At 42.6% G+C, this 15562-nt stretch overlaps 1 protein-coding gene and 1 pseudogene across 3 annotated transcripts in view; one reads left to right on the top strand and one right to left on the bottom strand.

Moving 5' to 3' along the window:
* The window catches only part of GANC (glucosidase alpha, neutral C), a 75200-nt gene that overhangs the window by 16335 nt on the left and 43303 nt on the right, over nt 1-15562 (top strand). For both annotated transcript variants that reach the window (XM_081112740.1, XM_081112741.1), the window contains 3 exons: nt 763-945; nt 4666-4708; nt 12301-12367. In XM_081112740.1, coding sequence (XP_080968866.1) covers nt 763-945; nt 4666-4708; nt 12301-12367 — 293 coding nt within the window. The remainder of the gene's footprint in view (nt 1-762; nt 946-4665; nt 4709-12300; nt 12368-15562) is intronic.
* On the bottom strand, nt 6380-12114 carry LOC308527545 (elongation factor 1-alpha 1-like; annotated as a pseudogene). The gene is made up of 2 exons: nt 12094-12114; nt 6380-7671 (listed from the first exon to the last, which is right to left on the bottom strand). The product of its transcript is annotated as an elongation factor 1-alpha 1-like (transcript).

Below are 15562 nucleotides of genomic sequence, written 5' to 3'. Positions count from 1 at the left end.
CCAGACATTTCAGTTCCTCTCCATATGACCCTGTGCCTTTCAAACTACAGCCCCAGTGCTGGAACTCAGGGTGAGTCTGAGTAAGTCTGTGTTCTGGACCTTTAAGAACTACCTGGGACTCCAGAAGCTCTCTGTCTCACTGAGCCACAATCCTGGCTGATTCTTAACAATCAGAAATTATGGGGATTTCTCTTCCTAGCACTGGAACCCTGGACTCGGGAGCCTATTGTGGGACTGGAACCACTCACTCCTCAGGGAGTAGCCAAGATATCCCTCCTGATTTTTGTCCACCACATGTAGGTGTGGGATCAGCACATTCCACATCTCCATCCCTCCCACCAGTCTCTATGTGGCTTCTTCTTTATATCCTTAGCTGTAGGACTCCATTCAGTTTGATTTCAGGTGGCTCTGAGTGTTAGTTGTTCTGTAGTTGTATTTTTTATGTCATGGGAGTATGCAAGTACCACGTTTATCTTGACTGGATCTATTTATTCTTGCTTTTATTATTTTTACATTACAGATGAGGAAACTGTGAAGTAGAAAGATTAACTTGTCCAAAGTTATATACCTATTGCATGGAGCTATCTTCAATCCAGGCTCTCTGACACCAAAGCCCACGCTCTCAGTTATGGCTCTCCATTGCCTTATCTATGCTATGTCACATAAATATTGATTTACTAATTAATGAATTTGAACTGAGAAATATGTTGAGCCATATAAACCTACAATAATTGGTTTTTCTATTCCTGCTTTGTTTTCTAGGCTGATTTCATGCTCAGGAGATACAGGCAATCTCATATTGGAAGATGAAAAAGGAGATCTAAAGTGTCATATCACAGCTAACCCATTCAAAGTAGACTTGATGTCTAAAGAAGAGGTTGTGATGAGCATAAACTCCCTGGGCCAATTGTATTTTGAGCATCTGCAGATTCCTCTCGAGCAAAGGTATTTTTGCACATTACTTGACACATAAAGAATATAAGAAAACCTGATTGTGAATACCAGTTGCCTAAATCTATAATATATCAACACAGAAAATTGGTTTGCCTTATTTTATGGAATAATGTTCTGAAATTTTTCATCTTTCACCTGTGCAGGTGAATGCAGGCTTAATGATAAGAATGATTCCCATACTTTTGCAAGCATAACACTCTTAACACATCCTGTGTAATGGCATTCTCAACCCTCTGCACCCTCTTAAAAAAGCACTCTGTTGACTTGATAAATATTAATATGAACTAATCAGAATTTCACTTTATTCCTTTACAATAACATGAGTTACCCTAGACTTATCTATGAGAAATGTTAAATATAAAGACACATGATTAAAAGTAAAGAGATGGAGAAAGATGTACCATGCTAACACTAATCAAAATAAAGTGAAAGTAGTTATATTAATTTCAGAAAGATTAGACTTCAGAACAAGAAAGTTATACCCTAGCCCAGTGGTTGGCAAACTCATTAGTCAACAGAGCCAAATGTCAACAGTACAACGATTGAAATTTCTTTTGAGAGCCAAATTTGTTAAACTATATAGGTAGGTACATTGTTATTAACTTAATTAGGGTACTCCTAAGGCTTAGGAAGAGCCACACTCAAGGGGCCAAAGAGCCACATGTGGCTCGCGAGCCTCAGTTTGCTGACCACAGCCCTAGCCAGTTTGGCTCAGTGGATAGATCGTCAGCTTGCGGACTGAAGGGTCCCAAGTTTGATTCCTGTCAGGGACACATGCCCAGGTTGCAGGCTCAATCCCCAATAGGGGACTTGCAGGAGGCAGCCAATCAGTGATTCTCTCTCATCATTGATGTTTTTCTCTCTCTGTCTCCCTCTTCCTTCCTCTCTGAAATCAATAAAAATATATTTTTTAAAAAAAAGAACAAGGAAAGTTAGCAGGGATTAAGAAGAGCATTATGTAATGATAAAAGGGGTCAATTCTTTGAGAAAACATAACAGTCCTTAGTGTGTATGTGCCTAACAACAAAACATCAGAATACATTAGGCAAAACTGATAGAACTGCAAGAAGAAATAGACAAATCCACTGTTATAATTAGACATTTAACACCTTTATATCAGAAATGGATAGATCCAACAGAGAGAAAATCAGTATGAACATAGTTGAATTCAACAGCAAAATCAATCAACTGGATATAATTGGCATCTATAGATTTTCTTATTCAACAACAGTAGAATATACATTCTTCTCAAGCTCACATGGGACATTTTTACCAAGATAGACCATATTTTGAGTCATGAAACACACCTTAAAAATTTTAAAAGAATATCAATCATACCATGCTCTCAGATCACAATGGAATTAACCAGACATAAATAGCAGAAATATGGAAAATTCCAAAATACTTGGAGATTAAATAACACACTTTTAATTAACACATAAGCCAAAGAAGAAACCTCTAAAAAAATTAAAAATTTTTTGAACTAAATGAAAATACAACTTATTAAAAATTGTAGCATGTAGAAAAAGCAGTGCTTAGAGGGAATTTTTAGCATTAAATGAATATATTAGAAGAGAAAAGATACATCTGATTAGGGTTTAATAACCAAAATTTGTTAAAAATATACATCTCAACACCAAAAAAACACTCAAAAAACCCACAAAAGCAATCCAATTAAAAAATGGGCAAAGGACCTGAATAGACACTTCTCCATAGAGAACATACAGATGGCCAAGAGACATATGAAAAGATGCTCAACATCAGTAATCATCTGAGACATGCAAATGAAAACCACAATGAGATATCACTGTATACCTGTTAGAATGGCTATCATCAATAAATCAACAAACAAACGTTCCTGAGGATGCAGAAAAAAAGGAACCCTCATACACTATTAGTGAGAATGCAAATTGGTGCAGCAAAACAGTATGGAGTTACCTCAAAAAAATTAAAAATGGAACTGCCTTATGACCCAGCTATTCCACTTCTGGGAGTACATCCTAAGAAGCCTGAAACACTAATTTGAAAGAATATATGCACCCCTTGGTTCATTGCAGCATCCTGTCTAATAAAGAGGGAATATGCTAATTGACCCTCATGCTGTCGCAAAGATGGCACCCACAGCCAATAAGGAGGGGATATGCTAATTGACCGCCACACCCTCAAAGATGGTGACAGCCACAAGATGGCAGCGCCCAGTCCCCTTGGCCCTGCCGGGGCGCCTACCTCCAGAGTCCCCCAGTCCACTCAGCCCCCTAGCCGCCCAGGGTCAGCCTGAAGCGCAGGCAAGCTTTGGCTGTCAACTGCCCAGCTGCCCAGGGCCAGCCTGAGGTGCAAGCAAGCCTCAGATGGTGGCTGCCCAGCTGCCCAGGGCCGCCCAAGGCTCAGATAACCAGGGCCAGCTGAGGCTTGCACTGCCGCAGTGGCAGCAGCAGAGGTGTGATGGGGCATCGCCTTCTCCTGATTTCCAGGTCGCCTCCCGCCCCTGAGGGCTCCCGGACTGTGAGAGGTGGTAGGCTGGGCTGAGGGACCGCCCCCCCCCCCCCAGTGCATGAATTTTCATGCACCGGGCCTCTTGTTATTTATAATAGCCAATATATAGAAGCAGCCCAAGTGCCCATCAGAAGGTAGACTGGATTTTTTTTTTTTAAAGCTGTGGAATATTTACACAATGGAATACAACTCAGCCATAAAAAAGGAAGTCTTACCTTTTGCAACAGCATGGATGGACCTGGAGAGTATTGTGCTAAGTGAAACAAACCAGTCAGAGTAAGACAAATGTCATATGATTTCACTTATGTGCAGGATCTAATTAATAAAATAAACTAACAAAATAGAAACATTCAGATATAGAGAACAAACTTACAGCTATCAAAGAGGAAGGAGTTGTGGGGCTGAGTGAAAAAGGTGAAGGCATTAAGCAAAAAACAAACAAAAAACCCCACCTCATAGACAGACAATAGTATGGTGACTACCAGAAGAAAAGAGGCGTTGGGGGCAGTAGAAGATAAAAGGGGAATAAATGGAGATGGAAGGATCCTTGACTTGGAGTGGTAAACACACAATACACTGTACAGATGATGTATTATAGAACTATACATCTGAAACCTATATAATTTTTTAAAAAATATATTTTATTGATTTTTTACAGAGAGGAAGGGAGAGAGATAGAGAGTTAGAAACATCGATGAGAGAGAAACATCCATCAGCTGCCTCCTGCACATCTCCTACTGGGGATATGCCTGCAACCCAGGTACATGCCCTTGACCGGAATCGAACCTGGAACCTTTCAGTCCGCAGGCCGACGCTCTATCCACTGAGCCAAACCAGAGAGAAACCTATATAATTTTATTAACCAATGTAACCCCAATGGATTCAATATAAATAAGTAAATAAATAAATAAATAAAATATATAAATCAGTAAACTAAGCTTCCACTTTAGGAAATTAGAAAAATAAGAGCTTATTAAATACAAATAACTAGAAGCAAAAATAATATTAAAAATTAGAGCAGAAATCAATGAAATTGAAAAGGAAATCAAAAGAGAACATCAACAAAACCAAAAGTGTTTCTTTAAAAAGATAAATGATACCCTAGCCAGTTTGGCTCGGTGGATAGAGTTTCAAAAGTTGGAAATGAAAATCTTTATAATTGAACAAAATTCCATCAGTCTTGCCATGTGTTAAACAGTTTTATTTGTATTACAACAGAGCTACCAGAGAAAAGGAGAATGCATCAATTGACGCCTCTCAGGTAATCTAGATTGAGCAATTTGTCTTTTTTTTATTATTATTTTAATCATCATCATCATTGTGTAGAACAGTGGTTCTCAACTTTGGCTGCACATTAGAATCACCTGGGAATCTTTTTAAAATCCTCATTTCTGGGCCTCATCCTCCGGAAATTCTTTTTCTTTGTTACTAATGTTGTGGCCTCACCCCATAACAAAGAAACAGAATTTCCGGAGGATGAGGCCCAGAAATCAGGGTTTTAAAAAGATTCCCAGGAGATTCTAATGTGCAACCAAGGTTGAGAACCACTGGTGTAGAATATAATGTGTCCTGTTCTTTCCTTCTTCTACAGATGGATATTTGATAAATTCTCTGTAAATGTAATCATCTGTCTCTGTTGCTCATCTTATCTTCTCATTGATTCTTTCATTCATTTGTTCATGTATTTATTAATTTATAAAACAGGTAATTCCTGAGTGCCTGCTTTGTGCCAGCCACAAAAAAATGCTAGGCAAAGGGAGTCAGCAGTGAATAAAGCAAATCCTGTGTCTTTATGAAACTTAGAATCTATTTGGAAAGACAGGTACTAAATAATTACAGGTATGAAGAGTGTTACTGTTATGGGTTCACTCAGCGAGATAGACCACCGACTCAGAATTTAAATTTAAGAGCCTTTATTAAGCTGGCCAGCTGACTACAGTTACAGCACCCTGCTGAAGCAGAGGCTGAACAGCAGTGACAACCACAGGAGTTACATTTTATTATTAAATTTTGTGGAGGCCCAGAGAAAAATGTGTCTTTCAAATTCTGGGCCCCCCAATATGGAGGAAACTCTCTTTATTTATACTTTTTCCAGTCCTTTGTCTCCCAAATTTGGAATGAGACTTCCGGGCCTTCTGAGAAAGAAGGCCTGCATGCTGGGAAGGGGCATGAGACCATATCTCAAGGCCTGGTCTGATGTCAGTACCTTCCTATCTATGTGTTTTAAGAACAGACAGCACAGCATGACCCGTCTGGCCGCCAAAGTGCCAGATATGCAGCCCAGCACATTACAAAAGGGTGCTTTAGGAGACTACAACAAGAAACTTGACCAGGATGAGGGTCAGGAAAGACCTCCTGAAGGAAATGATGTTAAAGCTGAAATTGATGCATGCAGATACAGTAGCTAGTTAAAAAAAAAAAAAAGTGGGAAAAGCACATTCCAAATAGAAGGAATTGCATTTTCAAAAATCTTAGGTACAAAGGAGCACATTTGAAATACATACATACATACATACATACACAAACATAACTTTTAGCAAGAGAAAAGAGCAAAGGAAAGGGTGCTGTGTCACTAGGCTAGAGAAACAGGCAGGGGCAATTCTGCTGAGACTCTTAAAATAATTCCTTTTTTTCTCATTAAACTTTGTTTTAATGGGTCTTAAAATTCTGTGACAGATTTTTGGTCAAGTTGTTTCCATTAAAAAGTACTGATTTTAAAAACTAATAACTTAAAAACTATCCCCCCCCCACACACACACACACACACAAATGGTCCACAAAACAGTCTCCTTTCCTTCTGAAGGTTTGACGATGTATTGTAATCATTAACCGGTCTTTTACCATTAAACTTAAATGGCCAGTAGAGACAAACAGTTCTGAGGCGTTCTTCCACCACGGAGTAAGACGGGGTGGCAGGTGTTGGGGATAATACTCATTTAGCCTTCTGAGCTTTCTGAGCAGAGTTGGTGACTTTGTCAGCTCCAGCTGCCTTCTTGCCCACTGCTTTTATGACACCCACAGCAACTGTTTGTCTCATGTCAGGAACAGCAAAACAGCCCAGAGGAGGAGAGTCAGAGGAGCTCTCAACCAACACACATGGGCTTGCCAGGAACCATATCGACGATGGCAGCATCACCAGATTTCAAAAACTTAGGGCCATCTTCCAGCTTTTTCCCAGTATGATGATCAATCTCCTTTAGCTCAGCAAATCTGCAAGCAATGTGAGCTGTGTGACAGTTCAGCACAGGTGCATATCCAGCACTGATTTGGCCTGGATGGTTCAGGATAATCACCTGAGCTGTGAAGCCAGCTGCTTCTATTGGCGGGTCATTGTTGCTGTCACCAGCGACATTACCACGATAAACATCTTTGAAAGACATGTTCTTGACATTGAAGCTCACATTGTCCCCAGGAAAAGCTTCACTCAAAGCTTCATGGTGCATTTCAACAGAGTTGACTTCAATTGTAACATTGACTGGAGCAGAGGTGACCATCATGCCAAGTGTGAGAACACCAGTTTCCACCTGGCCCACAGGAACAGTACCAATACCATCATTTTGTAGACATTCTAGAGGGGCAGAGACAGGGGCTGGACGAGTTGGTGGCAGGATGCAATCCAGAGCTCCAAGCAGCACGGTCCCACTGGCATTGCCATCTTTATGAGTGACTTTCCTTCCCTTGAACCAAAGCATATTAGCACGTGGCTCCAGCATGTTGTCTCCTTCCAACCAGAAATTGGCACAAATGCTGTGTCAGGGTTGTAGCCAGTTTTCTTAATTAGGTGCTAACTTCTTTAACAATTTCCTCGTACCTTTTCTGGCTATAAGATAGCTCAGTGGAATCCATTTTGTTAACACCAGCCATCAGTTTTTCACACCCAGTGTGTAAGCCAGAAGGGCATGCTCACAGTTCTGCCATTCTTGGAGATACCTGCTTCAAATTCCACTAGCAGCAACAATCAGGACAGCACAGTCATCCTGAGATGTGCCTGAATCATGTTTGTTTTTTCGTTTTGTTTTTGTTTTTATTTTGAATCATGTTTTTTATGAAGTCTCTGTTTCTTGGGGGCATCAATGATGATCATCTAATACTTGCTGGTCTCAAATGTCCACAGGGATATATTAGTGGTGATACTATGCTCATGTCCAGCTTTTGGTTTATCCCATACTTGAAGGTGCCCTTCCCCATCTCAGCAGCCTCCTCAAATTTTTCAATATTTCTTCCCTTCGATTACAACTTGGAAATCCCTTAGAAGAATCAGATGAAAGCTGTGAATCATCTCTATAGCAAAGTAATTTGTTATCCTGTTTGAGGGAGTTCACAACTCTAAAGCTTATCCATAGATCCCAGGATAATAATCCCTACATGGAGAGTTCAGGTGTGGCAAAATAACATGTTACTAAACAATGAATGGGTCAACAATGAGATCAGGGAAGAAATCAAAGGATACCTTGAGACAAATGAAAATGAACACACAACAACCCAAATCCTATGGGACACAGCAAAAGCCGTACTAAGAGGGAACGACATAAGAATACCGGCCTACCTTAAGAAACAAGAAAACATTCAAATAAACAATCTAACTTTACACCTGAAGCTGTGGTCGGCAAACTTCGGCTCGCAAGCCACATGCGGCTTTTTGGCCCCTTGAGTGTAACTCTTCCTAAACCTTAGGAGTACCCTAATTAAGTTAATAGCAATGTACCTACCTATATAGTTTAAGTTTAACAAATTTGGCTCTCAAAAGAAATTTCAATCATTGTACTGTTGATATTTGACTCTGTTGACTAATGAGTTTGCCGACCACTGACCTAAAGGAACTAGAAAAAGAACAACAAACAAAGCCCAAAGTGAGTAGAAGGAAAGAAATAATAAAGATTAAAGTGGAAATAAAGGACATAGGGACTAAAAAAAAAACTAAAAAAACAATCAATGAAACCAAGAGTTGGTTCTTTGAAAAGATAAACAAAATTGACAAACCTTTAACCAGACTCAAAGAAAAAAAGAGAGAGGATCCAAATAAATAAAATCAAATAAAAGAGAAGTAAAAATTGACACCACAGAAATACAAAGGACTGTAAGAAAATGTGAACAACTATCTACACTAATAAAAGAAAAACATGGTAATTGGCATACGACCGCTACCCTTTTCATTGGCTAATCAGCGAGATATGCAAATTAACTGTCAGCCAAGGTGGTGGCCGGCAGCCAGGCAGCTTGAAACTAACATGAGGCTTGCTTGCCTCAGTGACGGAGGATCGTTGGAGGAAACCAACGTTCCCGCCTGCGGCTGCAGGCCTCTGAGCGAGCAGTTTAAGAAACATTGTAACAAATACCGCCGGACTTCAGCCAGCAGATTCGCAACATTGTAAGCAAAGGCCAGAAACCTACTTTCAGCCGCGGAGGCCTAAGAGCTGGAGCCAAGCCTCAAGGTAAAGCTGGCCCAGAATAAAAAAAAAAAGAAAAGAAAAAAAGAGCGGTTGGGAACTTCAGTCACTCCCAGCCTGAAAACAGCCCTCAGCCCCTCACCCAGACTGGCCAGACACCCCAGTGGGGACCCCCACCCTGATCCAGGACACCCTTCAGGGCAAACCAGCCAGCCCCACCCATGCACCAGGCCTCTGCCCTATATAGTAAAAGGGTAATATGCCTCCGGGCACCGGGATCAGCGTGACAGGGGGCAGCGCCCAAACCCCCTGATCGCCCTGCGGCTCTGTGACAGGGAGCGGGGCCCCAACCCCCTGAGCAGCCCTGCTCTGTGCCTGATAGGGGGGAGCTCCCCAACCCCAACCCCCACAGGCCCTGCTCTGTGTGTGACGGGGTAGAGCCATAACCTCCCCATCGGCCCTGCCCTGAGCGTGAGAGTTGCAGCGCCCAACCCCCTGATCGGCCCTGCTCTGTGGGTGATAGAGGGTGGTGCCCCAACCCCCTGATTGGCCCTGCTCTGTGCATGACAGGGGGTGGCGCTGCAACCTCCCCATCAACCCTGCCTTGAGTGTGACAGGGGACGGTGCCCCAACCCCCCAATTGGCCCTACCCTGAGCGTGACTGAGGGTGGCATCACAACCTCCCAATCTGCCCTGCTCTGTGCATGACGGGGCGGCGCCCCAACTCCCCAATTGGCCCTGCTCTGAGCCTGACCAGGGGCTGCACCTAGGGATTGGGCCTGCCCTCTGCCACCCAGGAGCAGGCCTAAGCCAGCAGGTCGTTATCTCCCGAGGGGTCCCAGACTGCGAGAGGGCACAGGCCGGGCTGAGGGACCCCCCTCCCCCCTGAGTGCACAAATTTTTGTGCACCGGGCCTCTAGTCTGCTAATAAATTTGATAGCCTAATCAAAATGGATAAAATCCTAGAAACATACACTCTTCCAAAACTGAATCAAGAAGAATCAGAAAATCTGAACAGACTAATTACAACAAATGATATTGAAGCAGTAATAAAAAAAAACAAAAAAAAAAAAAAAAAAACACCTCACAGATAAAGATACTACAAAGAAAGAAAATCATAGGCCAGTATCCCTGATGAATGAATATAGATGCAACAATCGCTACAGCATGGAGTTTTCTCAGAAAATTAAAAATTGCTTTTACCTTATGATCTAGTAATTCCACTTCTGGGAATTTATCTGAAGAAATCCAGAACACTAATTTGAAAGAATATATGCACCCTTATGTTCATTGCAGCATTATTTACAATAGTTATAAAGCTATGGAAGCAACCCAATTTCCCATTAATAGATGAGTGGATAAAAAAGCTGTGGTACCTATATACAATGGAATACTACTCAGCCATAAAAAAAATGAAATCTTACCATTAGCAATAGCATAGATGTACCTAGAGGATATTATCTCAGTGAAATGAGTCAGCCAGAGAAAGACAAATACCATATGATTCCACTGATATGTGGAATCTACAGAACAAAGTAAACAAGCAAAACTGAAACAGACTCATAGACGCAGAAAGGGAACTGGTGGTTGCCAGAGGGGAGGGGGTTTGGAGGACTGGGTTTTCCAAAGATGGGAGGGAGATTTGGGATGGTGCTGAAAAAGGTGAAACAATTAAGAAGTACAAATTGGTAGTTACAGAATAGTCATAGGGATGTAAAGTACATTATAGGGAATTAGGTCAATAATAATGTAATAACTATGTATGGTGTCAGATGGGTATTAGATATTTTTGTGTGATCACTAAGTTACAGAATGTCTAATCATTGGGTTATACACCTGAAACTAATATGACATTGTTTGTCAACTATAATTGTATGTCAGCTATAATTGGAAAAAACTTATTAAAAAACAAAACATTATGCTGAGTAAAAGGAGTGTTACACAAGAAAAAATAGTAATTCAGGTGTGATTTAAAACATACACAGGATCACTTTATAGAAGCTTTAAGTATGAAGAAACAGCTTAGAAATGGGCAGAGGACTCACTCTTTTTTAAAATGTTTTGTAATCCTCACCTGAGGATATTTTTCCATTGATTTTTAGAGAGAGTGGAAGAGAGGGGGAGAGACAGAGAGAGAGAAATGTTGATATGAGAGAGACACATCAATTGGTTGCCTCCCACACAGGCCCTGCAGGGATCAAGCCTGCAACCAAGGTATGTGTCCTTGACTGGTACCAAACCCGGGACCCTTCAGTTAGAGGGCCAATGCTCTATCTACTGAGCCAAACCAGCCAGGGCAGGATTCACTTTTTAAAAAGAAATAATGCATTTCACACACACATAATTTTTTTAAAAGAGCTTTTGCTTCTGAAGAATCGAGACTTTGGTAAAGCTGAAAAAGTTTATAACTGTAGATCAAGAGTTTATGAACCTGAGTGGTTGCCATCCCAGTGACTTCCAAAGCCAGCAATAGGAACGTAGCTAGCAGTTTGGATAAACAAAGCAGGTGAAAGTGCCCATCTCAGCCAAAATCTTTTCTTAGGGTCTCACAAAACAGACCTAAGTAGTTTGATTCTAAATGTTTGCCTCACATACTTACAAGGAAAAAATATCTTAATATGTAAAGACCACATTTTTCAAAGTGCTTTCACATAATTTCAAACCATGTTAAATGGTGTGGCAGTTCCTCAAAAAATTAAATATAGAATTACAGTATGATCCTTTTATGAGTACATATCCAAAAGCGAAAGTAAGCAAACAGATAGTTGTATACTTATGTTCTTCATAGCGCATTATTTACAGCAACCAAAAGGTGGAAGCAATCTGGCAATCCGGGTGTCGTTGACAGTTGAATGCATCCACAAAATATGGTACATACACACAGTGGATTATTATTCCATTAAAAAGGAAGAAAATTCTGACACCTGCTACAAATGGATGAATCTTGAAGACATTATACTAAATGAAATAAGCCATACACAAAAGGACAGATACTGTATGATGCCACTTACATGAGATATCTAGATGAGTAGTCAGACTCATAGAGACAAGAAGTAGAATAGTGGTTGCCAGGAGCTAGGGGGAGGGAGGAATGGGGAGTTATTATTTAATGGGTACAAAGGTTTAGTTTGGGAAGATGTAAAAGTGCTAGAGATGAATGGTGATGATGGTTGCACAACAATGTGAATGTATTTAATGCCACTTAAAATGGTTAATACATTTAAAATGGTTAATATAAATTTTGTTATGTGTATTTTACCACAATAAAAAATATGTTCATGTCAGCTATTGTTCATAAGGATGATTATTGACATTTATATAGGACACAGATCTAATTTGTTAAATATACTGACGTCAAAACTAGTCTTGAGATGAACTAATTTTTTTGGTCTAATTTTTTAATAATCCAAGTAAAATGTGCTTGCAACATATAAACTTAATTTGCTTTCTTTTTTTGTGCCAACAGAAAAATCAAGAGGACCTAGGCCTATGGGAGGAGAAATTTGGAAAATTTGTGGATGTCAAACTTAATGGTAAAATTGAAACTGGTGTAGTGCTAAAACAGATATTTCCAAAATGGCTAAATATCTCTATCCAAAAGTTCCTGGAGCTTTGGCACCTAAACAAGTAACTTCTGCAAGATGAACAAAAATCTCAGATTTGAGTCCCCTATCCTAATATATAAAAACCCAGGGTCCGTAACGACTGACCAAAGGCTCTACTGAACACTGGAAGTCAGTCCTGCAGTCAGTGCTGGCTTGCCATGGCGCCCCAGCACTGACTGCGGAGGGAGCTGCTGATCAGCCCCGCCTCTCTGATCAGGCCCAGAGATAGGCCCGGAGATGCTAACTGGCATAGAAATCAACCAATCAGAACCAAATCTGGGTGAACTGTGAGGAGCCAATGACTGACTAGGAGGTGGAGCTTTTGACACTGACTGGCATAGAAACCAACCAATCAGAACCAAATTGGCCGGCAGGGAAGGGCAGTTGGGGGCGAGATCAGGCCTGCATGGGAGGGCAGTTGGGGGCGAAATCAGGCTGGCAGGGGAGGGCAGATAGGGGTGATCAGGCAGGTAGAGGCATTTGGGGGTGAGATCAGGCAAGCAGGGGAGAGCAGTTGGGGGTGAGAACAGGCCAGCAGGGGAGGGCAGTTAGGGGCAATCAGGCAGGCAGGCAGAGTCACTTAGGGGCAATCAGACAGGCAGGCAGGTGAGTGGTTAGGAGCCAGCAGTCCCAGATTGTGAGAGGGATGTTCGATTGGAGAGAGTGCAGGCTGGGCTGAGGGAATTCCTCCTCAGTGCACAAATTTCGTGCACCAGGCCACTCATTCTTCCATAATGCATTGCAACAAAGAAATTATGATTATATGCCTTTTGTGGAGGGTATAAAAGAACTACAGGCCTCATAGAGCTTATGGTCTCATGGAGTGCCCTAGATCAGCACACTATTTGCACTATGCAGTATATCACATGGCTGCAAATTCCACATTCTGTTTTTATGAGAGTCAAGTGATAACAAAACAATTTCTAGAGCTCATCAGCTCCAACATTCCAAGCCAGTGGTTCTCAACCATTGCCAGGCTTCCCCATCATGCACATGAGCATCACATGCCCATCTGTGACATTTCGCCCTAGGTTTAGTGATGGGAGAGTGTGTGTGTGTGTGTGTAGTTTGTCTCTTTGGGAGATACCTTTCAGATATTTGGGACTTATGTAGCCAGAAAAAATACTCACTTTCTTCCTCCTCCCTGCCCTGTTGAATGGCAGACTCTCCCTAATTCCTTGAGAATCCCTGTTCTAGCATCTATATCTATAGCCTAGTACAGTGATGGCGAACCTATGACACGCGTGTCAGAGGTGACATGCAAACTCATTTTTTTGGTTGATTTTTCTTTGTTAAATGGCATTTAAATATATAAAATAAATATCAAAAATATAAATCTTGGAGAACCAAGATAGCAGCGTAAGGTACAGACCTCTGCGTGCTGCCTCCCACAACAACATCGAGACTACCAACTATAAAAGAAACAGTTGTCATTCAGAACCATGGGAAAGCTTCCCAGTGGAAGCTCTACAACTGGATGGGAAGAAAGAAGAGCATTGAGACTGAATAGGTTGTGCAGAGGCTCCAAGAACGAAGGTACGGAATCACACACCAGGCTGGCTGCAACTGAATGCGCAGTTTTTTTCAACCAGAAGGGGATGTGAACTCTCAAATCCACTGAGCGTGTTTGGGGTGGGATTCTGAGGACCCAGACCCCTATGGGGAGAAGCGGGATGGCCTTGCAACAACCCAGAGAGTGAGAGTGGCTGTCTCGCAGAACTGCTAGCTGGCACTCGGGTATGTGAGTCGCTGAGTTGTGGAGAGGCGAATAGACATGGAGATGCCATTGCCTTGGCCCCGCCCTGGTGATTCCCGGGGACCCCGCCCTACTCAAATTACATCCCCAACCAAGCTGTGCTAGTGGCACAAAGAGAACCACCAGCGCTTTTGTAGCCCAGCCCAGCCCAGCAGAATGCAGATTTCAACTCCTTGCATACATAAGGGACACAATAAAGAAGCAGAATCAGGTTCAGAGGAAGCCGGAGCCTGACACAGCTGGGACGGCGACATGGAACCGCTGTACCAGCAAACGCACAGGCAGGCCCACCAGATCCACTCTCACATGGGACGCTAGGAGATGGCAGACAGGCAGTCTGTGCACTTGGTAGAAAACGAAATCCAAGCAAGCATACCAGATATTCAGCCACCAGGAACACCTGGAGATTTTGTCCAGCAAGGAGCCACCCAACAAAGGACAGAATGCCAAACTTCGTGTTGCTGAGATGGCCTCCATGAGGCCAAGTCAGCCCCCGTGGTGCCGAGGCGGCCCCCGAGAGGCTGGGACGGCCCCAGTGAGGCTAAGGCAGCCCCGGCGAGGCTGGGATGGCCCCGGTGAGGGTGGGACGGCCCCGGTGGGGTTGAGATGCCCCGGTGAGTTTGAAACAGCCCTGGTGAGGCTGAAATGGGCCCGATGAGGCTCAAATGGGCCTGGTGAGGCAGAGATGGCCCCAGTGAGGTTGAGACAGCCCCATAAAAAAATAAAATAAAAAATAAAAGGAAATAATTATCCTAAAATATATATATATCTTGAGAAAAAACTAAGATGGCGGCATAGGTAAACACCGGAAATTGCTGCCTCCAACAACAACTTCAAAAATACAACTAAAAGACAAAACGGACATCATTCAGAACTACAGGAAGGCTGGCTGAGTGGAAATTCTACAACTAGAAGGAAAGAGAAAAGCACACTGAGACTCAGAGGAGGTGCGGAAGTAAAGTGCAGAGGTACGGAGGTGTGCGCAGCAGGGGCTGGCAATTGAGGACGCAGCTGTCTTTTTGATTGGGAGGGAGTCACAAGCCCCTGACTGCTCTGAACTCCAGTTCCGGGAAGTCTCTGGGGACCCAGACTCATATGGGGAGAAACTGGACTGGCAGCGGGCAGAACTCGGAACTCGAGGGCGGCTTTCTCTCAGAGGTGCTTGCAGCAATTACCCCGGGACACTGAGACATGGGGCCTCTTAGGGCAGGGCTGAGGATCAGCCATAGCTGTTTGCTCCACCCTGTTGATTCCCTGAGACCCTGCCCCACCCAAGCTGCAGCAGAGGCTTTTGCATATGAATGCCCTGGCCCAATGCAATCTGAAAATTACCTAACAAACTGCAGCTGGGCCAGACAGACCCAGAA

Source organism: Myotis nattereri (genome assembly GCF_964212035.1).
Source record: "Myotis nattereri genome assembly, chromosome: 1".
Lineage (NCBI taxonomy): Eukaryota > Metazoa > Chordata > Mammalia > Chiroptera > Vespertilionidae > Myotis > Myotis nattereri.
The sequence above is the reverse complement of the archived record's forward strand: the minus strand, read 5'-3'. Positions and strand labels throughout refer to the sequence as shown.